Source organism: Notamacropus eugenii, chromosome 1 (genome assembly GCF_028372415.1).
Source record: "Notamacropus eugenii isolate mMacEug1 chromosome 1, mMacEug1.pri_v2, whole genome shotgun sequence".
NCBI classification, from domain to species: Eukaryota; Metazoa; Chordata; class Mammalia; order Diprotodontia; family Macropodidae; genus Notamacropus; species Notamacropus eugenii.
Window position 1 is genome coordinate 489,113,348 of NC_092872.1, and position 27,387 is coordinate 489,140,734.

At 43.7% G+C, this 27,387-nt stretch overlaps 1 protein-coding gene across 1 annotated transcript in view; it reads right to left on the bottom strand.

Annotated features, from left to right (window-relative positions):
• The window catches only part of DIPK1B (divergent protein kinase domain 1B), a 41,965-nt gene extending 25,857 nt beyond the window's left edge, over window positions 1–16,108 (bottom strand). Inside the window, exons 1-2 of the mRNA XM_072632917.1 lie at window positions 15,132–16,108; window positions 7,994–8,128 (exon numbers count right to left, since the gene is read on the bottom strand). Coding sequence (XP_072489018.1) covers window positions 7,994–8,128; window positions 15,132–15,194 — 198 coding nt within the window. The 5' untranslated portion in view covers window positions 15,195–16,108. The remainder of the gene's footprint in view (window positions 1–7,993; window positions 8,129–15,131) is intronic.
• Window positions 16,109–27,387: the final 11,279 nt, after the last annotated feature.

Consider the following 27,387-nt stretch of genomic DNA (forward strand, 5'->3'; position numbering starts at 1 on the left):
AGTATTTAGCAAAGTATCTGATATGTAGCAGGTACTTAATAAATGCTCACAGGTTGATTAATTAAATGGCCAGAAGACAGTCTACCAAATGCTCTCAACTGCAGATGGGCTGTCCTCTTTATGTTCAGTGGCTGTGTGAATGTGTGCACATGTGTACATATATATATATACATATATATATATATATATTAATATAGCAAGGATCACCTGACTCTTCTAAAGAAAGTCCTCAGGACCAGACCTGGCAAAACTATAAAGCTCCCTACCCCAATTGCTTCAGGGGCCCAAGGGCTTCCTGCTCTCCCCAGGCCCCACCAATCACTATCAAAACCTGCTCCCAGGAAAGGGCCTGTTAAATACCTATTCCAGTATGCCAATGCATATGTGGTCTCACAGATGTGAGTAGCCCTTCACTAGTGCAGAACGCAATTTAATTCAATAGGCACTTATTGAACACATGATACTATATACAAGACACTGTGCTACAAAAATAAAAGCAAGTTACTCTTATCCTTCACTTCTAGGAGTTTACATTCTAATGGAAAAGTAACACAGATGTGTGAACACAAAACATACCACAAGATAAATGAAAAGTAATTTCAAAGGGGAGGGAGGGGAAGGCCCGAACACCTTTAGAAGAGGAGATTAAGAAACCCCTGACAGTTTATTTGTCCCACCAGTCAGCTTTGTTCTCAGGTCCTTGGCTACTAGAGACAAAAAGAGACTTGATCATGGGCCTTGATCATTCCATAAAAATCTCTACATCAAAGATTATTAGGTCTTGTTGTGGCTAGGGAGCTCATTGGGTAATCTGTTGAAGCCTGTGGACCACTTCTCAAAAAAAGGTATTTTAAAATGCTTAAAATAAGATACAGAGGATTAGAAAGGAAATAAATTGTATTAAAATATGTTGTTTATTATTGTTCAGTCATGTCCGACACTTCATGATCTCATTTAGGATTTTCTTGGCAAATATACTGGAGTGGTTTGCCATTTCTTTCTCCAGTTTATTTTACAGATGAGGAAACTGAGGCAAAAAGAGTTAAATGACTTGCCCAGGGTCACATAGCTAGTAAGGGCCTGAGGCCAGGTTTGAATTCATGTCTTCTTGACGTTAGGACCAGTGCTCTATCCGCTGTACCATCTAGCTGCCCCATATTAAAATATAGCTATCAAAATATATATTTAAAAAACATAAGTTAATGGATCCCAAGTTAAGACCCTCTACCCCATAAACTTGCCAAGTTAACTATACTCACAGGATTTATTCAGCCTGGGGAGGGGATAGTTTCAGTCTTCCCTAGTCAACCAATTTTAGTGACTTCCTGTTGTGTCTAGGACAAAATACAAACTACTCTGTTTGGCTTTTAATGCCTTTACGTATGACCCCAACCTATCCTTCCAACTTCAATGGACTTTACTCTGTGTTTCACATCTTTCAATCTCACCAAAGTGACCTTCCCTCTGTTTCTGACTACACTCTATCTTCAACCTCCGTAGCTTGGCACTAGACATTCTCCATGCCTACAATGTGCCCCCTCCTCACCTCTGCCTCAAGCTCCTCTTCCCTTAATTCCCTGAGATGCAGCTCAAGTACCATCTTCTGCATAAAGCCTTTCCTGATCCCCTTCACCACTGGGACCCTCCCTCTCAAACCACCTTGTATTTAACTTTGTTTTTCTCTTTATTAACTGCATTCTGCAAATATTTTCATATGGACTTGTCTTCCCTATTAGAACATCAGCTTATTATGAGAAGAGATTGCTTCTTTTCTTTCATTTTTTCTTTTTTTTTTTTTTAATATTTGTATCTTCTGCACTTTGCTGTGGCTCTCCCCAGGCCCCTTCTTTTTGAGTGAGAAAGTTCACTTAGCATGGCACTGTCCCAGTCAAATCAGAGGCAGCTAGGGGAAACAGTGATTAGAGTGCAAGACTTGGAGTCAGGAACATCTGAGTTCAAATTCAGCCTCAGACACTTACTAGCTGGGTGATCCTAGGCAAATCAATTAACCTCTCTTGCCTCAGTTTCTTCAACTATAAAATGGAAAACATAACAGCTCCTACTTCCCAAGATTGTTGTAATGATCAAATGATGGAATGTTTGCAAACTGCTTAGTACAAAACTGCAAATGTTAATTATCATTATTATCATCATTAAATCAGCCCATGTCAAAAGAAGGCTAGAGCAGGGCCAAAGCCAGGGTCAGGGCCAAGCTGGTAGTCATGATAAAGGCACACTGATCCAAATCTATTACATATGCTAAATGAAGCACTGGCAGAGACAGATAGAAACAGATCTGCTAGCGGGAGAAATTCCAGAGCAAGTGAGGCAGAGGAAAGAAGGATGTGGAGGGTCTGACATTCTCGTTCATCCCTCAGGGACCTTCATTCTCTTTCCAGGGCACTGGATTTCCCAACAAGTAACCAGAAATGTTTTAACTCCTAGCTGCAGAATCTGGCTAGTTCAATGCTGTCAAGTCAATATACATTTTATTAAGTACCTACTATGTCCCCAGCATGGGGACACAATGAAAGGTAAAAAAAAAAGAAAGTCTCTGCCCTCAAGAAGGTCGAAATCTAATGGGGGAAGACAAAATGCAAACTTCTATATGCAAATAAGACTACACTGAAGATAATCCCAGAAATAAGTCACTCAGGAGATGGGACAGGCTTCTGACAGAAAACAAGATTTTAGCTGAGATTTGAAGGAAGCCAGGGAAGCCAGAGGCAGAGATTAGGAGAGAAGGAATTCCAGGCATGAAAAACAGCCAATAAAAATGCCAGATCGGAGTGTCCAGGAAGCAGACCAAAGTCATTGAACCACAGAATACAGAGTGGAGGAATAAAATACAAAATTTAAAATGGAAATATTAAAAGCTAACATTTATATAAAGCTTTAAAAATGACACTTCATCTTATCTTTCCAAGAGCCCTGAGAAGTATGGTGCTATTATCATCCCCATTTTATAGTGGAGGAAATTGAGGCAGACAAGAAGTTAGGTGGTTTATCTGAGGTCACACAGCTAGCAAGTATCTGAGGCTGGATTTGAACCCAGGTTTCCTGACTGTGTTGCCAACATAGACTCCTGACAGGAAATCTGTCCTACTAGACCTAAAGCAGAGTAATTAAGAATACTTAGTCCCATTATCTTTACCATTCATTTTTGTCTGTTTTGTCTCCTATTTTCTGTTTTGTACAGTGCTCTGTAGGAGGATAGGAGTCTTTAGTGGTTCTGTAGAATCTGAGTTCTGAAAGACAAGAATTAGCACTTCCTGCAGAGCTCACCTTCTGCGAGACAGTTGGGACAGGCCTGGGGCAAGCATCTGTCAAGAGCATCATGGTACTTCAGGGTGTCTTCCCAGCTATGGGGCTGTACTGCACATACAGTACCCATAACTTGCTCTTCTAGAAAATGCTTCAAGATTTGCAAAATGCTTTCTTCCCCACACTTCAGATGAGGAAGCTGAGGCACAGGGAGGTTAAATGACTTTCTTATGATCACAGAGCTAGAAAATGTTCATTATTCTATGCTGCCTCTATAAATCACCTAGACCTCATTAGCTGGTCCTCCTTATGGACACTGGCATGCTTTTGCAAGATGTCTGACCAAAATTAGGATTCAGCCTGTGGCTAGGGAGCAGAGCAAAATTATGATTTTATAAATTTCTAAATATGATAAGTATATATAAGTATAATCAATTTTATAAGTATATTATTATATAAGAGCTATGATGATATGACACTTGTCTTACTCATTGAACTACCTGGGCAGTAGCTCACTAGCAGCCATTTCTAAATTTGAGGAGAACCAAAGTAATTCCAACAAGCCTTTATTAAGGATTTCCTATGGGTCAGTCACTGTGTTAGGTGATGGAGATACAAAGAAAAAGCCTCCCCTCAAAGAGCTTATATTCTAAGAAGGGAAATAGCATGTGTTTATATAGATATATATAGATATATATATATAGGCGGGTGGGAGGTAACCTAAGGGGAGAAGGCTCCAGTAGCTGGATGGGAAGGGAGGAAGTGGTGATTGAGATGGGTCTTGGGAAAAAACAAGCCAGGGATTAGTATTTAGGAATAATTAAATCTATCTCCTAGCTTTCCTGGTTTCTTCCAAGTGCCTGCTAAAATCCAAGCTTCTGCAAGAAGCCTGTCCCAATCTCCCTTAATTCTAGTACCTTCCCTCTGCTGATTATTTCCTATTTATCCTGTATGTAGCTAGTTTGTACTTGGTTCTTAATATGTTGTCTTCCATGTTATCCTAAGCTTCTCAAGGACAGGAACTGTATTCTGGTTTCCTTTGCATCTTCAACGCTAAGCACACTGTCTAGTACATAGTAGGCAAGTAATAAATGTTTATCAACTGACAAATTAAATGAAAAAAAAAAGCTTCACTTTCATTTTCTTTCTCTTTCCCCTTAATCAACCCTCTTTATATTAAATGGCTTATCTGCTTGCCCAGCTGAAACAGAGAGCTCCATCTGACAGCCAGATGACAGATTCTAACATTTTCTCAAATCTGCTCCCCCTCCCTCCTCCTCTTTCCTAGCTTCCTTCTTCCATCCTTCTCCTCTCCATCCCCCTCCTCTCCTCTGGTGTCCCTGATCTCACTCAGATTCTCATAAGATTGCAGCCAAGTGACAATGAGTATCTATGGTATTCCTGTGGTCAAATCCTCACCTTCTCTAAGGCTTTCTGACCTTCCTCAGAAAAGCTGAATTTTGGTATTTTGACACCTGCAAAGCCTTCCCACACACAGGTCCTCCTACCCCATGCTCTGACACCCCTGGGTACTCAGAGTGGTTTTTCTCATCAGATTATGTCCCCCATAGAGAAGTCTTGTGGTTGTTGGAAGCAGGCAGAGAGTGAAAGAGGGTTGGAGAAGCAGCTGAGAAGTCTCAGCTTGTGCCTGATGCACCACTCTACTGCCCAGCCTTCTTTATGCTAACCATGCCATGTGAAATCTCTGATTTTCCACTAATTACAGCAATGGGGTGAATGCTAAGTAGGTTTGTCCTTAGCAGGTAGGAAGTCTGCAGTGCTGAGAGGGGGGGATGGGAAAAGCTGGTTAGCATCTGGGTTGGAAGATTTTTTTTAAGTGTTCTCTGTAATTATGTCTATTAATAAACACCAAGAAAACTTGCGGTAAGCATGTGTCTCAGCCTAGCACTGCTCTGTGTTCTTTTGCTGGACCTACTGGCATCAGATGACCTTGTTCCAGTCCCACACCCCACCCCCTTATTGCCCCAGCCACAGAGTTGCCCATTTAAATCTCTTGCACCACACATTTTCCACCCCAGTGTAGGCAAAACTCTAGGGAGATTCAATCTGTTAACTAGAGCTTCCCTTGGGTCAGGGCAATGGCAAGCAGTCCTGAAAGTTCTCCTCTTCCCTGTGTGAGTGGCAGGGGCTTAGAAGGCAATGCTAGACTGAGCTTCATTAATTTGTCAAAATATTTTGGAGATACCCAGTTATCCACAGCGAAGGCTGGGCAAGCAGGCTGTGCCCTAAGCTTGACGTAACAATAATCCTTTGCATTCTGGAATGATCTCACCCTCTGGCAAAATGTAGTGCTTGGACCAGCACCAGGTATTCACTGAGGGATTTAGTTCCCCATTTCCCAGGACCATATATCACATATATGAAATCCCTGTTTCTTGTCATTGACAGGTACTGTACTCCTGTTCTTGTCACAGAACTCTGATTCTACATCCCATAAGCAAACACAACCCCCAAGACGTGAGATAATATTGTTCCCATAGGGCCCATGGTAATAGTAACTCTAGACTTAAAAGTGATTATGTCATGGCCCAGCCCACTTGTGGTTTTTATGTATAAGACCTGCCTTTGGTCCATCATGTTAAGCCCTCCATCTTGGGGGGGGGAAAGGAGGGCGGGGAGAGTAGCCTCTGTTTACAAATGTCATTTTCCTCATTCTGAAATTAATTAAATTTCTGTCTGTGTCCTGACTCTCCTGTCTCTGGTCTGCTGTGTTTCAGTCACCCCCAGGTTAGAGACTGGTTCTGGTCTGGTAGACAAATTAGGTGGTGGGAATTGGTTTTATCAAGAGCCTGGAGCTTAGGGAACCCTCTTTACAGAGCAACTTCCATTAACATCCAGCAAGAGGCAGCTAAGTGGAACAGAGGATAGAACAGTGGGCCTGAAATCTGGAAGACCCGAGTTCAAATTTGACCTCAGACATTTGCTGGCTATGGGATCCTGGTGGAATCATTATTTCACTTCTCAGTTTGTTTGTCTCAGTTCCTTCAACTGTAAGATGGGAATAATAACAGTATGTACCTCACAGGGCTATCATGAGGATCAAATTATGGCACGTAGTAGGCTCTGTATAAATGTTTATTCCCTCAATGGTTGACCTGGCCCACTCTAAGGAGAAGAAAGGCAGGATAAAGAGCTTTAATTTCAGGACACAGAACCTGATGTGAGCCTGGAGAGAACTAGGGACATTAGGCCACTGAGGCTTCATAGCAAAGGCAAGTGAATCACTGACTATTCAGCCTCAGAGGGACCTCAGAGGCCTTTAAGTCTAAGTTGTATCTAAACAGGCACACCTCTGACAAATGGCTATGTGCCCCCCAGAGACAGAAGAAGACCAGCCTATGGTAAATTAGTACTCCAGAGGTTTCAGCAGGATGCCTTCCTAAGTGAATGTTGTGGACTGCTATGGGGAAAGGCTTTTTGTTTGAATTTAATTAGGACTTGTATCCTTTTTAATCTTATCACAAGTAAAGTTGTTTTTATTGTATTTTATGGTCCACAATTACCTTATTAGTTTCAAATGCCAAGTCTGAATCACTGGATTCAGTGAAAGACCTGACTGACCCACAGCACTGAGAATGGTTACTTAACCTCTCAATGCCCCAGGTGACTCACCACAAGGATCCATGGTAGACAAATTGCTGATTTGCTTTTGTAAAGAAAGTTGCCTCCCTAGGAGTTTCCTTCAGCAATGAAATCATAGGTCTGGGAAAAACAAACCCTTTACTAACATGTAGTCCATATCTTTCCATCCCATCCACAAGGATATCATGTAATAGTTAAATTCCATGCTAAGATCCACATATATTCTATCTATAGCATGACCCATTCTGGGCAAATCTGTGCTGCTCCTGAGAGAATGCTCAGGAGAATTGCAAAGATGGGGGGAAAACAACACTTACAATGATCATTTGACTGCTTCCCCCTTAAATGTTCAAAAACTATCCTTTTAACAATATCTACTAGAATTTTACCAGGAATTGAAATCAAACCCATTGACCGAGAGGTTGAAGAACCAATCCAGTGTCTCTGTCTCTATGTGTCTCTATCTCTGTCTCTCTCTCTCCTCTCCTCACCATCCCATTCACACCCCTCTGTTCTGTCCCTCCAGACCTAAAGCATTAACCCTTTAAATCTACCTTGAGCCAGTCCGGATAGCATACAATTCTTTCCTGTCCTCTCTCTCCCTCCACCCTATTCACTGATTCAGTTGCTTCCCCAGTCAAGAAGGATGAGGTCCTTCCATTGACTGAGAACTTGAAAAATCACTCTCATAGAATATTAGAATTTGGAGATACCTGAAAAGCCCCTTAGTTCATTTCAGGTGAGGAAATCAGTGCCCAGAGATCAATTTAATTTCTTATGTTGGAAACATCACATGGTCAGATGATGACAAAGCCATGATAAGGACCCTGCCCAGTACTTTTACCCCAGACCATCATGGGCAAAAATCATCTATCCTCCCAGAAGGGCAACTGTCTACAGACCAGATGAAATGATATCTAGATCACAAATGAGGTGGGTCTAATAATTTTTTTAATACAGCTCCATTCTCTGGAGCTCCATCCTCTCTTTCCGAGAGGGAGGGAGGGAGAGAGAGAGAGAGAGAGAGAGAGAGAGAGAGAGAGAGAGAGAGAGAGAGAGAGAGAGAGAGAGAGAAGACAGAGAGAAAATGCTCAGGAGAATTGAGGGGGGGGAAAGCAACACTTACAATAATCATTTGACAGACATGCCCTCGACAGAGTTCCGAGTATGAAGAGTAATGCATGTACACCACCCAGCTGCCTACAAAGATGCCCAGCCATGCCAGGAAGAGGTATTTCACCTTGATGCCAGGTAGACGATTCTGTAAAAAGAACAAATGGCATTTTTAATAAACAAAAGTACAGTCACTTCTTTATTATATAGTGGTGGATACCTTATTTAGAATCAGAGTCAAGTTCTTCTCCCTCACAAATTCCCAGATAGCTACTACCCCTGCCCATCAGGGAAATAATCTGTAACATACTGGACTTTTCCTATTAGAGAAATTTTTTGTTTGGGGGAGAGAAGATTGGCTTTCCCTTGATGGAAATGAAAAAGAAAGACCTTCAGGATTGGATTGTCATTTGGAATTAGCTTCAGGTCCTCCCTGTTGCAGTAACTAGGGCAAACTGAGCTTCCCAGAAGTCTTTTCTCTGTGTAAAGGTAGTGGGTATCCACTTACTAGACTCCCTCCTCCCATCCCAATACATGAGGCCTGAGGGAATTATATCATAACCCAACTGGAAGCTAATTCCAGTCTCCAAATGCAAATCACCGAGTGCCATTGTGGGTCAGCCTTATCCCAAAAACTGTGTCCTACACTGATGCCTGCCAAAGGGAGAATCTAATTACACAGAGGTCTTGTCAAATGGAAAAGCCTCAGACTTTCTTGGACTGAAAGACTTCAAAGTCCTAAAGAAAAACCACGTCTGTTCTCCCAGCAGCACCTGGCCAAAGTATCATGTTCTGATGATGCCTGGGGCCTGGGTTTCCCCCAGAGGGCTAGGGAACATCAGCTCCTTGACCTACCACTGGGTCCTACCTTTCTTCTGATAAACACAGACCTTGACTTCCCTGCCAATCACTGGCCTTATCTCTAAATTCTAAGGATGCATAAGTGACAGGAGCAAATGAAAGAAATACCGTAAGAGGTTCCCCAAACCACATTTTGAGGAAGGCAGTATGACTTGATGACCAGCATGGAGTGGCCTGAAACCTAGCTTCTAGTTTCATTTCCCCTCATTAGACTCTAGTCAAAATAATTTCCTCTCCTTCCCTACCTGTCAAAGGCAGAATGAGACAGTTGGGGGAACGAGGCGAGAGGTCGGACTTCAAGCCCTCTATGACCTTGCACAAGTCCCTTAACCTTCTGTGTGTCTGTCTTATGAAGCTGAATCACTGACTTCTCCTCCCCTTCCTTCTGGGGTGCTGAGTCATCCCTGCCAGAGGTTGAAATTCAACATCTGTGGGGATGTAGGAGATTATAGATACAGGATATGTGCCAGGAGCTCTGAGGGAAAGGTGCTAGGTAAATCCCTAGCTGTATTATTTGCAGTTTCAGGGAGGATGTTAGCAGTCAAACCCACCCACCCCCTCAGCACAGGCAAAGATGTGTGTAGGTAACAGAGGCAGTGTGTGCCTCCAACACGCAATGGCAAAGGGTGGGCTGTGCTGAGAAGCCTTGTTTCAAGATTCTCAGAATGCCTCTAGGATTCAGTGCACAGTGCTAATCGTTGTGCACAGCCCCGTCATCTCCATGAGCACTAACTCCTGTTTCCCCATGATTCTGTTGTCTAAAAAAACAGGAAAGCAAGAAATACAGAGACTTAGGGGAATAGTGACACTTTTTTTTTTTTGGTGAGTCACAATCTAATTGGCTAAAAACAATAAGCTGATAGGGTGGAGCAGGGAGCTAAGTGCCCACAGTTTCACAAAGTTGAATGCTGCTTATGTTTATACTTTCTATCCAGTGGCATGCCAGGAAATGTTTAACAACTGGCTCAGGGCAGGGTGGAGGGTGGGGGATTGTACAACCAATACACTTTCAAATTTAATCTACATTTTAAACATTTTCTCCATCACTTTCTTAAGTTTAAGCAATCAACAAACCAATAAATTAAGCCCTGCTTTGTTGCATTTGTCTGTTTCCATAGCATTAAGTGCTTGCACTGAAAATTTAATAATCAGCTTTCAAAAGCCTCTACAAGCTGCCTACCGCATAGCACTGCTTCTATCCTTTCTCACTATGTAATGGATGAAATTTTCTGTCAAGGATCAAGGGCCTTTGATTACATCAAAACACAGAAATGTAGCAGTTTCCATTTCCCCAAAGTAGATATTTCCTCTTTGAGTGCCTTCCCACTGAGGGATATATACAATTTATCCAGTATGTATCTTATTTGCACATAGCTGTTTGTTTGTTGTCTCTGCCAACAGACTATGAACTCCTTGAAAACAGGGACTGATTTTGCCTTTCTTTGCCTCTTCAGTACTCAGCAAAGTGCCTGGAAGATAATAGGTACTTAATAAATGCTCAGTTACTTTACTTAACTTTTCTGAAATTCTCTGTCATTTTAGGTGAAAGGAGGAAAGAGCCCTTGACTTCTTGTCCTGGTCCTACCACTATCCTCCCACAGGACTTCAGAGAAGCCATTTTTCTTCTTTAAGCCTCAGTTTCCCTAACTATAAAATGAGGGGGTTGGAACCAATTAACTAACTCTCTAACTCATAGTTGGTTAGTGCCCCTTTGGACAAAATGCTCTGCCCGTGAAGTCAAATGAATCCTGGGAAATATCTATGGGAAGCTGGAGGAAAGAGAGGCTTAATAAGAATTTTATGTTGAGGAGAAAGGGTTCCTTTTATTTCTGTGGTTTTCAGTGGCTCTTCCTACTGTCAGAATCCAGGAGAAATGGGCCACTATGCAAAGTGCATCTTGACGAACTGACTAATCTCCTGGATCAAAGAGAACCTGCCTCTCTACACATAAGCACAATGGCAAGTAGGGTTTGATTGACATGAAAGTGCTGGAGCTTTTAGGCAACTAGGACAGCTCTCATCTTTTTGCTCCACCCCCTCCAAAACCAGCCCCATATTGTGCATTCACAGACACCAGGTGAATGCCTATTAAACAAATAAATGAGATTCAGGAGGCTTAAGGAAACTGACCAAGGAGAGAGAAGCTAAGCTAACATCCCTATGGTTATTGCGAACAATGCCAGAAAAGAACACGATACAAGGCAAGGAATGGGAAGGGGTGGCTAATGATCCAGAGGAGAGAAAAGCCAGTCATTTCATTAGAGAGCAGGCTTTCTTCCAAGGAAAGTGGCAAGAACCCCAGTGCTTCGAAGATTCAAAACGGGGCAGGCTGGGGCCAAGAGGAAAACCCATCCTAGGATAAAGACTCCTTCCTACTGGTTAGATCTGCACTGCTCCTCCTGGGTGGGCCAGAGAGAGGCCTGGAATTTAGGCCCCTGTGGTGGTCAGAGTCCCAAAGGAAATACGGGGAATTTAGTATTCGTGGCTTGTAGCTTCTTCAGAGGCACATGTGGATGTTCTTGAGGGCCCCTGCTTGTACCTCTTGCCTTTGTTGTGGAGTGACTTAGCACCAGGTGAGTGCTCAGTTTGCAGCCAGCCATGAAGGAGCATTTGTAACTGGCTAAAGGGATGGGGGTGGGGGAGTGTGACTGTTTTCTCATATCATCGAACTGTATTTCCTGGCAGCTGGTCTCTTCTCTATCTTTTGCCACAGCTCTACTCCACCTGTCAGGCTAAGCACAAACCTGTCTGCCTTCTCAGGTTTGAAATGCCAAGGCAGGACTTGAACATGGGAAGGGGTGAAAGGGTAGGGGGCTGCCCAGTCTGATGCTTGTATATTTTCCTTATCTGCTTGTTTTTTCTGGTAGACAAGTAGCTCTAGCTGATTCTCTTGTATCCCTAAGGTCTCTTCCTGACAGCTTGCCCTCAGTCTTTCATTATGGAGGCAAAGACTGAGTTAATTAGGCTTAGCCTAGGATAATCAGCCTGCCAAGCCTCTTTCCTTCTCCCCCAGCCCTACTATCACTGAAGTGCCACTAGCCTGGGAACACATCCCTGTTGCCTCCAACAGGAGGCCCAGGAAGCCAGTGTCCAAAGTGGCAAAAAATTACAAGGATTTGACTCCTACAGGATCCTTGCTTCATTGGTAACCTGAGACAATGCAGATTCATATCCAGTATACACAGCTTCCCTTCCAGTCAGTGAACAAGATGAGCAGGTAGGTCCTCAGAGCAATGTTCTTCCTGCAGCCTCACCTACTAGGGTGAGGCTAGAGGTGGAAATACCTAAGAGATAAAGAAGCATACCAACCCACGTACCATGAGAGCTCCTCTCCATGCCATTCAGGCTGCACAGCTGGCAGCTCAGAGGCTGATAGAAATCAAAGGAATTAGAAATGGGCGACTGAAATTGTCTCATTGGCTCTCTGGCCCAGAGGTGGTTAGACTCCTCATCTGCCTATACGTCCTGGTGCTTACTCAGCCCTGAATGCAGCGTGAGGCCTTTAAATGCCCATCAGCACTGGTGCCCTCTTCACCCTCTCTGACTTAGAGAAAGTTCATCTGCTCTTGAAACTTGGAGCTGGAGTGGGGTTTGGTTGCCGTACATGTGAAATGTTCTGTATTTCTAGTGTTTTGACTCATTCCCTTCCACCTGCTCTGTAAGCCAACAGCTACAATTGTCTTCTCCTTGTTCATTACACATCACAATTTATCTCTCCATTCAATGCCTTTGCATTCGTTGTCTGTGCCCTGGTCTGGCTCTCCCTCCTCACAACCCATTCTTAGAATCCCTGGCTTTCTTCAACACTCTTACACCACCCTCTGTAGCAGACCTTCCCAGGTCCCCCCAGTTCCCTGTCTCTCTAAAGTGACCTTCTACAGACTCTGTATGTACCTTATGTCCCTATTGCTGTTCAGTCATTTCAGTTGTGTCTGACTCTTGGTGACACCATCTTGGCAAAGATACTGTAGTGGTTTGTCATTTCCTTCTCCAGGTCATTTCACAGATGATAAAACTGAGGCAAACTGAGTTAAGTGACTTGCCCAGGGTCACACAGCTATTAAGTAACTGAGGCTGAATTTGAATTCTGGTCTTTCTGACTAAAGGCTGGGCACTCTATCCATTGTGCCACCTAGCTGGCCACGTTCCTTTGTAGCCCCAGTTATGTACATGTTATCTTTCCCATTAGATTATGAACTCCTTGAGAGCAAAGGCTGTTTTTCTACTTTTTCTTCCTATCTCCAGTGCTTAGCACAGTGCCTGACACATAATGGGTGCTTAATGATGCTTGATTTAGGAAGCCAGCATAGACATACACCTCAATGGAAAACCTTCAAACATACAGAGGTGCAGAATGAGGCATTCATTTTGCACATGACCAATATGAAATCATTTTGTCTGTCTGAATATTTGTTGCAAGCCTTTAACTTTTCTTTCAATTGGGGGTGGTAGGAGAGATAGGGAAGGTATGGATAGGATTCCCCCAACCAAAAAAAAAGAAGTGGAAAGAAAACAGAAGGAAAGTTATAAGGAATCGTTGATAAAATAGGACACCTTTGGAAGTTACTCGTTGAATTTATTACATACTTGAAAGAAAGGTAAGCTGTACATAATAGAAATTTACAGTTTCACGTATAAGCCCCTCCTGCTTCTATACTATAGTGTATATGAAAATGCACACTTTATTTGATGTTAGCTGTTCAAAATAAAAATAAAATTTTGTAAAAGCTTTCAATCATATCAAGCCCTCTCCCCAGTATATGAGAGTATGGGGCACAAAAGAGGGCTCCCTGGATCCCACTATACTTTTGCCTTCTTCTCTTCTCTAACAGGAGAAGTGGAGGAAATGTATGTGCCAGGAAGGCTTATTGGTCAGAACCATTCCTGCACTGGGTACTTTCCTCATGGTCTGGCCCCTAAAGGGTTAGGATGAGCCAAATTCTCTTTCCCTTCAACCCATCCCCCACCTATTAAGAAGGGAAGCAACATTATATCAGTCATACATGTAAAATCATACAAAATGTATTAGATTGATCTCTATCATGGCAACCAACCTGTGAACAATGTCCCTCTGCCAACCCTGCCTAGTTGGGTTGATTTCTGGCTATTTAGTTATCACAAGTATTCAAAAACTAAAAAAAATCAGAAAGCTTCAACCCCTTTTTGTAGGAAAGCACTAAATATCAGAGGATGTTTGTCCTCTCTCGTTGTATAGTCTACACCAGGTCCCTGCAACACACAATTCACCTCTCTGTCAAACTTAGAGTAAGTGAGAGATACCTCCTCAACTTTTGTACTTTACCTGTACTTTACATACCTCACAATTATTTTCTCAAATCATTTCCTTTCCCTCCTTCTTCATCCATCAATATAGACTTGAATTCAGCCTTTAGGAGCAAAAGGGCCCCAATGACAGCAGTTATTTTTCTGTTCCCTCCTACTTCCCTCCAGAGAGTCTGTTTTTGCAATGCCACTCACAAGCTAAGCCAGAGGGAAAGGAAACGTCTGTGCTAAGGGTCCATGCTCCTACCTGGATGAAACATAACACAGATTTCTTTTCTAAAACAAGGCAGAAGGGGAGGCAGAAGAGCAAGCATGTCAGAGGCAGGGGGCATCTCTTGCAAACCTAGAGGACATGCTGCCAATGAATACTTGTGCCCTTTCTGCAGCCTGGGAAATGTATCTGACCTGGCAGAGGGCAGCATTTCCATCTTAGCCTGAGGTGTCTTTCCCATCAGCTAGCTGTATCCACAATCTAGCTCCTAAGTGAGGGACAACAGAAGAACTAGTCTGGGTGATGGCTTGCCCTCCTCACTCCATGGCCTGAGGAAGAATCGTGGTTGGGGTGGGGCTGGGCAGACTGGCAAGGCTACACAGCTTGGAAGAAGGCAAGGGGTATAAAGATTTTGCCATGGATGGAGAGTGGAGCTGAAGGGAGTATGTTATGTACCTTCCTTTTTTCCCCTTCCTGGAAGGAATAAGAAGAAACAACTTTGGCCGTACCCAATTTCCCGGGTGATACCAATTTGGGGGAGGGGGAGTGGGTTGGAAAGGTAGAAAACTAAGGATCTCCTATTGTTGACTGATGACTTTCCCCGTTGCACAGCATACACTCCGAAGAATGGTTCCGAGAAATAAAAGGAAAGTAGCCCCTCTGACGGCTCCTTCCTAGCTGTGGCGACCCTTCCCCCTCTGCCCAGACCCGATCCCCTGACTTGGGAACGGGCCAACTACCCTTCCCTCTTCCCAAACTTCTGGCCACCAGCGTGCTGCTGCTTGCTTGGCCTTACCTGCAAGCCCTTGGTCAGTGGGCAGAAGAGAACCAGATGCACCAGACGCCGCAACCTCCTCATCCTGGCAGGGACTGAGGCGCAATGCCCGTCGGCGGGGGTAGGGAAGAGGCAACAAGAGGCCACGGAGCCCCGGGAGCTGCCCACTGCAGGCCCTAGGACCTGGATACGGGAGAGGGGCTCGGGGCACTTCGCCTCCCTTCCTCTGGCCGGACTGCTGTCTTTCTGGGTCCCCCTCGTTCTAGGGAGCCCCGCTAGGGGCGGGTGTCTTCAGCCCCGGCTGCGGCGGCCAGCCCCCAGCCGCCGGCGCCCCCGCTCCCTCTCCATCCCGGCCGCCCGCCGGGGCCGCAGCGGGCACTGAGCACGAGCTGGCGAGGCACGAGCCCACGCCGCCCCGCAGCCCGGCGCGGCGTCCCCAGCTCCCCCACGGCTGCTGCAGTGCTGCTCGCCGGTCACCGGCTCAGCCTCGCCGGCCCCCTCCCCGCCTCCGCATCCGAGCCCTTCAGCCTGCCCGCTGGCCCCTAGACCGGGCGCACGCCGCCGGCTCGGGCCGCGAGGAGCGGGGAGGGGGAGGCTGCAGCAGCAGCGGACGCCGCTCCTCTGCTGCTGCCGCCGCCGCCGCTGCTACTGCAGGGGGGATGCTCCGACTCCCCGAAGCTTCCCAGTCGCCTGAGCCGGGTGCAGCGCTCCCGTTAAAGGGGAGGGCGTTTGGCAGCTGGGACTTTTTGACTGCCGACCGAAAGGGCTAGTTAGGTTGGGATGAGGGGAGCTGGATGGAGGGAGGGGGAGGGGGCAGGGATTTGGCTGTCGGCTTCTAAACCAGGCCTCACCCTCCCTTGGGTGCCTCGTGTGCTGAGGTCTCCTCCCCCTATCCCCACAAGTTTTGGTTTTGCTGGCTGTCCTCATGAAAGACCAAATAGCCCCGACCTTTCCATAGGACACTTAGGACGTGTCAAAGGCATATGGTGTAAGCCTTAGCCTTCTTCCTTCCCAGGCTGAGGGTGGGTTTAAGGAAGTAGGGAAGTGACAAGCATTGGCATCGGATCCTCGCCCCGCCTCCCCCCCCCCCCCATCCTGTCTAGTGACTTTCCCCTCTCCTGGGCACCTTCGACCATCAGTGGGTTTGAATGGCTCCTATCATCGAAGAAAGTTACATAAATGTGAGCAATTGATAATGATATTAAAAGCTCATTACATGACACCAAAGAAAGAGCCCTGCATTTGGAGTCCAAGCACCAGAGTTCCAGGTAGGCTCTTAGGCTACCTACCCCAGCACCCTTCCTGACCAGTGTGTCTCTTCTGTCCAAGGTAAAAGGAAAACAATTTACCTTTGTATGGGGCCTTTATTTTTACAAAGTGCTCTCTCCCGGGCAGATTAATTCATTTGATCTTCACTACCATCTCCAGAGTCAGATAGTGTAAGTATTATTAGCCCCATTTTGCAGATAGGAAAACAAGAGACTCCCAAAGTTTAACTGATTTGTTCTTTTACTTAGTAAGAGCAGATTAGGGCTGAAATCTTTGCACCATATCACAAGGTTTCTGCAGAGATGAAGGACTCAGTAGGAGATACAGGGGAATCCCAGAGGCTTTTAATAGTTTGAGGCTAAGAGGAAGAGATCAAAAAAGCTTCTCTGGAAAACCCCATTCTACCCCTCCTCTCTAGGGGCCTCCCTGAAGATGAGGGTTTTTTTTCTAACTCAGTAATTGACCAAGTAGGCTGCCAGCAATGGCAAACCACTTCAGTATCTTTGCCAAGAAAACCCCAAGTGGGGTCAGACACAACTAAAATGCAGAGTCAGACACAACTGAAAGGACTAAACAACAAAGGTGCCGGGGGACCACGGGTTTATTTTTGTTCCTCTTGCCTTGCCTTATGTCTGCTGTTCAAATCTTAATGGATGTGACTCTGTCCTTGGGCTGAGTTGTACAAGAGAAACTACATCAAAGACCACAAGGTCACAATCTGGCTTCTTTTTCACTTCTCCTCCCTTTCTTGACCCTGCCGTTCCCAGAGATTTTCAGTTTCTCTGCCTTTCTGAAGGGCATCTCAATCTCTTCTTGGTCCACTTGAGTGACCAGCAAGGGCTTATGTCCTCTAGAGGTCTGGATACCATGATAATGCTGGAGGTGATAAGCAGGCTTGCTCCAACTTTATCCATCCCTTTGGTTCTAGCTTTTTTCCGAGAAAGAGATTGCTATCCCTAACTCATGACCATTAATTAAAGATGACATCCTCTCCCAAATCCCTTTGCCCAATTTTTTAAAAAATCAAGTGGTCAGAAAAATCTCAAAGATAGACACACACCAACAGACCACATTTATTGGGGGGCCAGAACGATGTTAACAGGTTCATATCAGATCAATTATTATAAAAGTCATAATTCCACAAGAAGATGAAAAATGAGAGCTGGGTAGAAATAGGAAAAAGAATCTTAAAGAAAGACAGGCTGCTTCCAGCCTTTGGGAAGACCCCTTGTAATAAAGGGGGAGGGTTCCCTAGAGGTTCTCTTTTGTTTTCAAAAGACCTCTTAGATCTGTTCTGCAAATTTGACATTCTCTGCTTCAACAATCCAGTTTTCCCAAGGGTTAAGACCCATTCCCACTGTAATAAGATATAATACAGCACCTTGTAATAAGGTGCTATAAAGCCTTTACTTTAAGATTCCCATTTAGTTCTGGAGTAGTTTTTGATTTCTTAGATCAAGGAATTTATGAGGTGAAGAATCTGGTCATTTGCTTTCTCCACCCATCCTAACTTCTATGTAATCTATTTTCTGCTGACAACAAGGTGTTTGATTCAGTAAAGGTGATACTACAAAGCTGGAGTACATGATAGAGCCCTTCCAAGTCTAGAACAAGTAAACCAGCCTGATGGGTACAACTGTATCAGTAATATGAAAAAGGTCAGGAGTATTTTTCTGCCCTCCATGGGAAGGACATGTATAGTATTTCCTAGCATGTAAATAGCATGATATACTGGGAGGTGCCTGGTACATACTAGGCACTTAATAAATGCTTGGTTGGTTGTTGTCCTTCATCTTCGAAGAGGACCAAAGTGACATCACCATGATAAAGTGAAATTTCAGTGTATCTGACTGTGGCTGATCAAACCAATATGAGCTCAGAAAGCTCTACCACAGGTTGGGCACAGATAGTCTGTGTGAATATTTGGGGTGGATATCCCAAATTTGCATATCCTGTGTTTATTTTGTGCTGTTTCAATTCTGCTTTGCTCAAAGAGCACAGTACCCTTTCTGAGGTGGGCATACCATGCTAGGTGGTCCTGTGCCAGCGTCTCCCATGTTGCATAGTCAAATCCAAAGTTCTTGAGAGAGACCTTGAGAGTGTCCTTGTATCGTTTCTTCTAGCCACTATGTGATCACTTGCCCCATTCAAATTCTTCATAAAATAGTCTTTTTGGCAAACGTACATTTTGCATTAGAGCAATGTAGCCAGCCCATCAGAGTTGCGCTCTCTGAAGCATAGTTTGAATACTTGGGGTATAGAGTGTGTTCAGGGATGAGCAGTACATTTGGTGTGATGGCTGCTGAGCCCTTTTCGGGGCTCTTTCCAACCTTTAGTGTCCACCTGCCCCACCTAACTCTCACTTGTGCCTCCAAGAAGCTGTAGCATGCACAGTGGCCACACCCTGGTAAACCATTTCAGCAAATGGGCCAAATCAGGTTGAGGGTAACCAAGGGTTCTCAAACTCATTGGTGAGTTAGGGGGGTGTCTACCCCAAGCATGTGAAGACTTCCTCTGGTGGAATGGGCAGATGAGAACAATTTGTTCCAATGGCCATGAAGGCAGCTAAAGCAGGTGATGTGGAGCGCTTAGAGCTTGTTTAGACACTGAAGACGCCAAGGTCATCCACTGCATCCTGAGCCTCTGCCAGCCATCTTGACTCTGTCCTGCCACTGGACTATGATTCACTGAATGACAAAGGTTCAAATTCTGTCTCTGCTACTTACTTATTGACCAACTGGGTGCATTACAGGACTGACCTGGAGCTAGGAAGACTCATCTTCCTGAGTTCAAATCTGGCCTCAGACACTTACTAGCTGTGTGAGCCTGGGTAACTCACTTAATCCTGTTTGCCTAGGTTTCCTCATTGGTAAAATGAACTGGAAAAGGAATGGCAAACCACTCCAGTAATTTTGCCCCCCAAAAAACCCAAACAAGACGGGTTCATGAAGAGTCAGACATGACTGAACAACAAATCTACTCAGTTGTGTGGTCTTGAGCCAATTACTTAAGCTCTCTAAGATTTGACTTCCTCTTTTATAGAAGTAAAGAGGTATGCAGGAAGGAACAGATGATCTTTAAGGCTTCTTCTGGCTCTGAATCCTATGACCATTGTGGAAGCATATTTAAAACCTTTTTAGTTTCTTTAGAAATGTTAAGTCATAATATTTTCCTCTGAAGCCTTTCTTATCCTTAGAAAAGTGATTGATAGATCCAGGACATAAAAGACTTTTCTTAGGGATATAGATTAAGAGTAATAACCAAATTTAATTCTTGTAGTGTTCACCTAAGAGCCTCCCTACCCATCTGAAGTGATTGGTGCTAGAAGCTATCCTTCTCCATTGAGAAAGAATTAATAAAGAAGGAAGGGAGAAAGTCCCTTTGTTTAACTCTAGAAATGTGGTGTTGTTGTTGAGTTTCAGTTGTATCTGACTCTTTGTGACTCCATTTGGAGTTTCCTGGGCAAAGAGACTGTAGTGGAGAGGTTTGCAATTTCCTTCTCTAGCTCATTTTACAGATGAAGAAACTGAGGCAAACAGGATTGAGTGACTTGCTCAGGGTCATAAAACTAGTCAGTGTCTGAGACCAGATTTGAATTCAGAAAGATGAGACTTCCTGACTCCATGCCTGGCACTCTATCCACTGTGTCACCTAGCAGTAGCAGGACTGTGTGGGAATAGGAACAGGATTATGACTTGATCAATTCTGGAATGTTAACCCAGACTATATTTTTAAATATCTGATCCTTGTTCAAGTTTCCTATTATTACCTGAAATCTTGGGGCAGAGTCACATGTGGAGGGACTTTGCAAGTTTGGACATTCCTTTCCCCAAACTAAAAGTGGCTTGGATATAGATTTACATGAAGTAAAATTGTTCCTGACAGATTTGAACCTGAATCACAGAGTACATTATTAATATTAATTTTTTTCTTTGACACCATCGATAGCGAACTACTGATGTGAATCACTTAGGTAGAGACTGACAAATTGTTTTTCCAATCAGGACATTGACAAGGAAAAAGAAGCAGAATTTGAAAGGGTTTCCGGACTTTTAGATGGTGGTAATATGTTTCCTTACTCTTTATAGGAACATTCTGTTTGGTTCAGGAAGCTGCTTATCTTGAACCTGGGTTCCTGGCTTAGTGGCATTACCTACTGAGTTGGCTGTATTCTGAGGATCATGCTGATAAATTTCCCTCAAGTCCAGAGCCAAAACTTTCAAAGTGCATGAGATGTGAGACCCCTTTGTTTTTTTCTCCCAGCTGAAAACGATGTAATTGGTAGGAATGGTGAGAAAAGATGAGGAGGGGGTAGAAGTAAAGATAAGCACCTTTTCTGTGGGGAGTGCCTGAATTTTCTGTTACTTGAATGCTTGCCCTTGTCCTCCTCACCTCTATCTCAAACCCCACTCTTCCCCCATACACACACACACACACACACACACACACACACACACACACACACACACACACACACACTTAGATCATAAGCTCTTTGACAGTAGGGCTGCATGGACTCCATCTTTGTGTCTCCCCACTGCTTTTCCCTTTAGTAGGAGCTTGCTAATTGTTCATTAAATTGAATTTTAAAGACTACTTTTTTGTTGTTTCATGGTGGGAATTGAATTAAGCTCAAGTTAAATCTAAAAGTTAAAACTAAAAACTAACTTCAAGGTTTCATTGTCTTTTTCTCTCTGCATCACATCTAGATTTTCCCTTCTTTCTCCAGACAGTCTTCCTTCAGTTGTCTGTCTGCTCTCTGGTTTGTTACATAGGAGGAGGGAGGGAGGGAAAGGGGGTCACCAAGGCAAGACACTCAGCCTGTTACTAAGCAATGTTATTGAAAACCTGTGAATTGCTAAGATCATTATTTTCACACTCCTCTGAGTTCTTGCTGGTTGGAGACCCTTCTGCACCACAGTACATGTTGCCTGGCTGCATTTAACTTGTAATTAGCAAGGGGGATACCCCTCCCTCACTAGCCTATAGCAAAAGATTTTTCAATATGCCTAGGGCTAGCCTTTCTCACCAAAGGAGAGCTGAGAATTCCCCATTTCACCAAAGGAGCTGAGAATCCCCCCAAATAATTTTCTACTGCAATCCTAATGAATTCCTGCATCCCAGGGAAATAAATCCATACATACATTTGCATAGCTAACCTTTGGTGGATGACTCTCTTCTGGAGAGCTTGAGCCCCTTTGCATTTAGTTTATTTAGCTATGAACTCTACAATGGAGGGGAGGGAGGGGTAGTATGGTTCCATTTTCAGCTGAGGCCAGTAAGGTAGAGTGACTTCTTCCAGAAGACAAAAGAACCCAAGTTTCTCTTCCTTCTAAGTTACATTAGATTATAAAAGAGGAACAGGAGCTTTGATTTCATTGGTAAGATGTGTATTCCTCCTTAGCAAGGTAATGGCACCTTCTCCGGGTCTAGTTTCCTAGAACACTTAGAGGTTAAATGATTTGCCCACACAACCAGCATGTGTCAGAGGCAGAATTTAAACCCTGGTTTTTCTTGCTCAGAAACTTGTTCTCTTTCCCCTAATTCAACACTGTCTCTCTATCACATAGTTCCATGACCTTTCCTTCTCAGCCTTTGGTTTGTGATAGGAACTCATTCTAATCACATGACCCACCCCCCAGATAAATCCCATAACATGATTACTAAGACAAGAACCACCTAAAACAAGCTAGACCATTGGTTGTTCCAGAACCACTGAGATGATGAAAGGTAACAGCAAGCAGAAGGTCGTCAGAAGGCATCACTGTCTCCAGGATCTGACATGCTGCAGACTACCATGAGGAGACTCAGTGACTGCTGGACCCATGGCTTAAGAATCTAATTAGGAGGAGCAGACCTCCTCCAGAAGCAAAAAGCCAAGTAATTAAGTGATTAGCATTGAATGCTAACATGTCTGAAGAACAATTATCACTGAATGATTAATTAATCCAATCACAAGCACTATAAAATTTGGCAACCACAATTAGGGTCACACATCTGGGAGGTCCCTCCCTGGAAGACTAGCTCTTTCCCTCTGCTTCTTTGATATTCATTCCCACTTTTTCTCAGGGTCTGTTACTCTCTGGGTATCCTTTCTGTCTCTAACTGATTTTTGTCTTTTCTTACCACTTTTTTTTTTTTTGGTCTTTTGGCTGTCCTCTTAGCAGATTTCTTCTTTCCTCGACATATGTGCTGTCTGTCTGCCTCTTCACAAAAACACTAAGGTTAATGTTTCTAGGAGGTCTTCTTGTGTCATTCTTTCCTAACATTTAATTCATAATGATAATCACTGGCAGCAGTTGAGTGAGTCCATCTTAAAAATCAGACAGGACATAAAGACAAGAATTCCCTAGATTAAATTCAATCCAATGAGAATGTATTAGATGAGCAAGGTATGTTCTTTGCCTAGCTGATTGGAACATAAAGACAAAAGGAAAAACTGTCCCTGTCTTCATGGAGTTTGTAATCCATTTGGACTGTCAGTCCAATAATAGGAAGTCCAGTACAGTCAGTCTTCTGGATGTTTTCTATGGTACCTCACTTCCTTCCCTGAAATGTTCCAGTGAAGGATGAAGTTGTGTTTCCAAGCACTTTGATAGTGACCAGCTATTGTTAGTGAGTCAGTAAACATTTATTAAGCATTTACTAAATGCCAGGCACTGTAGTAAACTCTGAGAAGTTTCTGCGATGATGGTTTTATCTTTTACAGTACTAAGGAAAGTGGGGTGTGTGTGTGTGTGTGTGTGTGTGTGTGTGTGTGTGTGTGTGTGCACGCACATGTGTGTGTATGTAGATTTAGAGACAAAGATTCAGTTTTGGACATCTTAAGTTTAAGATGCTTATTGGACATACAATTCAAGATGTCTAAAAAGACATCAGAAATGTAAGATTGGAAGTCAACAGGGAGTTTGGAGAAGGACAGGTAGATCATCAGCATAGAGATGGTCATCAAATCTATGGGAAATGATGAGATCACCAAGTGAAAGAGTACAGAGAGAGAAGAGAAGAGGGTCCAAGACAGAACCCTGTGAGACATGTAGGGTCAGAAGATATAACATAGATGAGAATCTAGCCAAGGAGGCTGAGAAGGAATGGTTTGATAGGTAGGAGGGGAACAAAGAGAGAATGATGTTCAAAAAATCTAGAGAGAAGAGAGTATAAATAAGTGAACAATAGTGTAAAAAGTTGAAGAGAGGTCAAGGAGAATGAGGATTGAGAAAAGGCCATTGGATTTGGCAATTAAGAGATCACCAGTAACTTTCAAGAGAGCAGTTTCAGTGAAATGATGAGGTCAGAAACCAGACTGAGTGGAATAGGTTTAGTGAAGACTTCTCAGATTGTAATTCTTCTCCCAGGGGTGAGGTAGGACCGAGAGGCTCAAGGTTACAATATTTTTAGAGTGGAATAATTCCATATAAGGATATAAAACTGTGTAGTACATTAGGGTCTCAATGATTGGATGAAACTTTCATAATTCTTCGATGTCTTCATTTCAAAAGGGATTGGTTAGATTTCGCATCTAGAATGTAAGATCATATTGTCAGCCAATGAGGATAATGGTCAGTGGAGGGAGGTAGGGCTTGCGTTAGAGTCTATATATATCATTGCTTCTCCTTTGTCTTCGGCTTTTCCTGCCCCAGGTGAACTGGTACAGGAATTGTCCTGCTTCTCGAGAATAGAATAAATCTTTCTGTCATCATTTTGAGAGGCCTCTGAGTAATTAATTTAATTAGGGATCCGAGCAATACCACACAAGACTGTAAGGAATTAAAAAGTGAGTAGAAGAAGAGAAAGTAGAGATTTTTATTGTAAATAAACCTTTTCAAGGAGTTTGACCACAAAAGGCAAGAATAGATATAGAAAGAAAGCAGAGATGACTGGATTAAGTGAGGATTTTTTGAGAATGAGGGAGACATGAACATGTTTACAGACAGTAGGGAAAGAGCCAGTAGATAAGAAGAGATTGAAGATAAATTACAGAATGGGAATGACAGAGGAGTCATTATGTTAGAGAGATTCTCAGCGAAGAGTGGGTAGGGGGAACCAGGGAACCATCGGAGATTTGAGAAGGGATGAAAAGGTCCAGAAGAGCCACTGCAGAGAACGGGACAGTGGGCTGATAAGAGAGGTGTAATAGAATTACCTAATAGTGGTGAGAGTCCAGTTTAGATTGTGTAACAGAAATTTGTAGTAGACTCAGAATCACTGGATGATTTTCTCTATCTTTGTTCAGAAGCACACATGTAGGAGTGAAGGCAGAAGATGGTGGGAGTCATCCAAGGCTGAGATTTTGCAGGGCACTATCAGTGATAGGATAAGGGGGAGTAGGGACTCAAGAGAAGAGGGCAGTAGAGAATTGAACCGGTTCACCAAGAGGCCAAGATAGGGAGGAAAGGAGAGAGTGGTTAGTGCAGGGGAGATGGCCTGGGAGAACTAAGGGGTCAAGGCATTGGAGGTCACAGGGTGGACAAAGAATAGAGTCTGGTAATGAAAGACAGAGGAAAAGGTAGAAAGTCAGTAGATTATGGTCAGACAAAGGGATTTCAGAATTCTTGGAGATGGTGCATTTAAAGACGATGACAAGGTCAAGGGTATGACAATTTTTGTGTGTGGCTGAGGTGGAGAAATAAGTTTATAGAAAATGAGAAGGCTAAGGAACTGAGTGGTTAGGGGGTTTGAGGAAGAGTCAGTGTGTATGTTGAAGTCCTGTGGCATAAGGGAAAGAGAGAAAAATTGTGAATTAGGTACTGACCTTATTGAGAAAAGAAATGAATGATTTAGAGGTAGACAATAGCTACCAGGATTTTGATCAGGCAGTCGATATAATTTGAATGAATCCCAAAGGAGGGGAAGTTTTTGGGTGATGGAGGCAGAGAGAGAACTTGGAAGTGGCAATGGGGAGCAAGGAGTATTCCACCCAACCAGTGCACTGAAAGGGATAAGAGAAGGTGAAACCAGTAACGAAAAAAGTGACCAGAAAGCCTGTGTCATCAGAGGAGAACAACCTCCATTGAGTACTAGAATATGAAAGGAATGAGAGAGGAAAAGATTTAGAATGAAGAGAAGTTTGTTGCCAATGGAACAGGCATTCCATAGGGCATAGTGGAAGGAGCAGGAGGCATGTTTGATTGGGACTGAGTAGTGGATAGGTTGAGGGAAGTAAGAATAAGGAATTGGGTGACAGGAAATAGGGAATGGGGTTGGGATGGTGACTTACTGGGGTTCAGAGTTACTGGAATATGTAGGACATGACCAGATATGAGAATTTTCATCTTCGTGTAGAGGGCACCACTAAGAAGAAGCCTGGAGATCAATCAGAGGACAAGTAAATCATGAAATAAAAAGCATGTGATCCAATGGTCAGATAGGAGGCCCTATTTCACTGCTTCTCTTCCCTCTGAAGGATAAAGATTACTCAGGAGATGGTGTAGTAGTAGATGGCAGTCCAACCTGCGAAACGGGAAATAGAAATCTCAGGTCCTCACTGTCTTTCCTCAAGGGCCAGAAGCAGCAGGGGATGGAAGTTCTGAGGTCAAAAGCAAGATTGCTCCTTTTCCCTTTGGACACTTCCCACATCAAACCTGTAGCAAGCTCTGCCAGTACTTAATCCCACCTAAAACAGGAACCTTCAGACCCATCATGAGGCTTAGCCTATGGTAGAAATTCATACTTGCCCCACCAGGTCTCAGAAAGAGCAGTCAGATTTCCATTATGCCAGGCTATCCAGAAGTCTCCAGGCCCTCAGGCCATGGCAGTGCTTAAGCATTATGAATTTAAAAAAAAAAAAAGTACAAAACCTGAGAGTATCAAGGGTATGGTATTGTGCCAAGCTGGGGAGAATACAAAAGAAGAATTTGATAGTTTTGATAATTACTTGCCCTCAGGCCCTAATTGAGGGCACAAAGAACTAGAAGAACACAGTCATGAATAATGAGGTGCCCAAGAGACTATTAAAGATTATAAGGCCTCTCTCATAATAACAGCTAACTTTTATATAGGATTTAAGGGTTTCAAAGTGCCTTATGTATATTATGCCATTTGATCCAGCCCAACAACTAAGTAGTGAGATTAATTATCCCAATTTTACAAATGAGGAAACCTAGGCTGAGAGAATTGAAATACTTGGGTTTACAGAGCTAGTAAGTACAACAGAATTTGAACTCAGGTCTTCCTGGATCCAACACTAGGGCTCTATCTACTGTACCATCCAGCAATAAAGTAGTGAAAGACAGTGTGGTACAGTGGAAATAGTCAAAAGAGGAAGTGAAGGAGGGAAGGAAGGAGAGGAAAGAGTGAGGAAAAGAGAGAGAGAGAGAGAGAGAACAAGCATTTATTATATGTCTATTATTCCAGGCACTGTGTTTAGTACTTAAATATTATCACATTTGATCCTCACAACAACTCTAGGAGGTAGGTGCTGCTATTAGCTCCATTTTACATTTGAGGAAACTGAAGCAAATACAATAAGATTGATGAGGTACAGACTCTTGGAACCTCCTTGAGTCCTCCTTGAATCTTCCCATTTGATCTGGCCTTTCTTACTCAAAGCTAATCTTCCCATTTGATCAGGCAGTCTCTGGAAGCCCAAGGGCTTTTTGTTATTGCTATGCCCAGGTCTCTGTTGTACTCACCACCCTTGATCCTATCAAAACCCCATTCCCCAAGCTGCTGACCACTCCAATCAAGATCCTTCCTAGATTGGATCTGTATTCACCCGAGGGTACTAGTCATTCCCATCAAGACCTCTGGATTGCCCCACCTGCTTCCCACCCAAGCCCTCCATTGTGTGAAATCTCCTGATTGCCTCCAGCTATTTCCAGCCCTTGACCAGTCACCCCAGTCCCATTGAGGTCTTCCTGGGACTTCTCCTGAAGATCCTCTCTAAACCCCTCCTCTCATCACCCTAGATTACCAGACCACCCCCAGATCCCTCCTACAGTCTTTTCTGTATTTAAATTCCATTTCGCCTCCATGAAGGCGCTCAGATTCAATCCAGCTCAGACTCTGT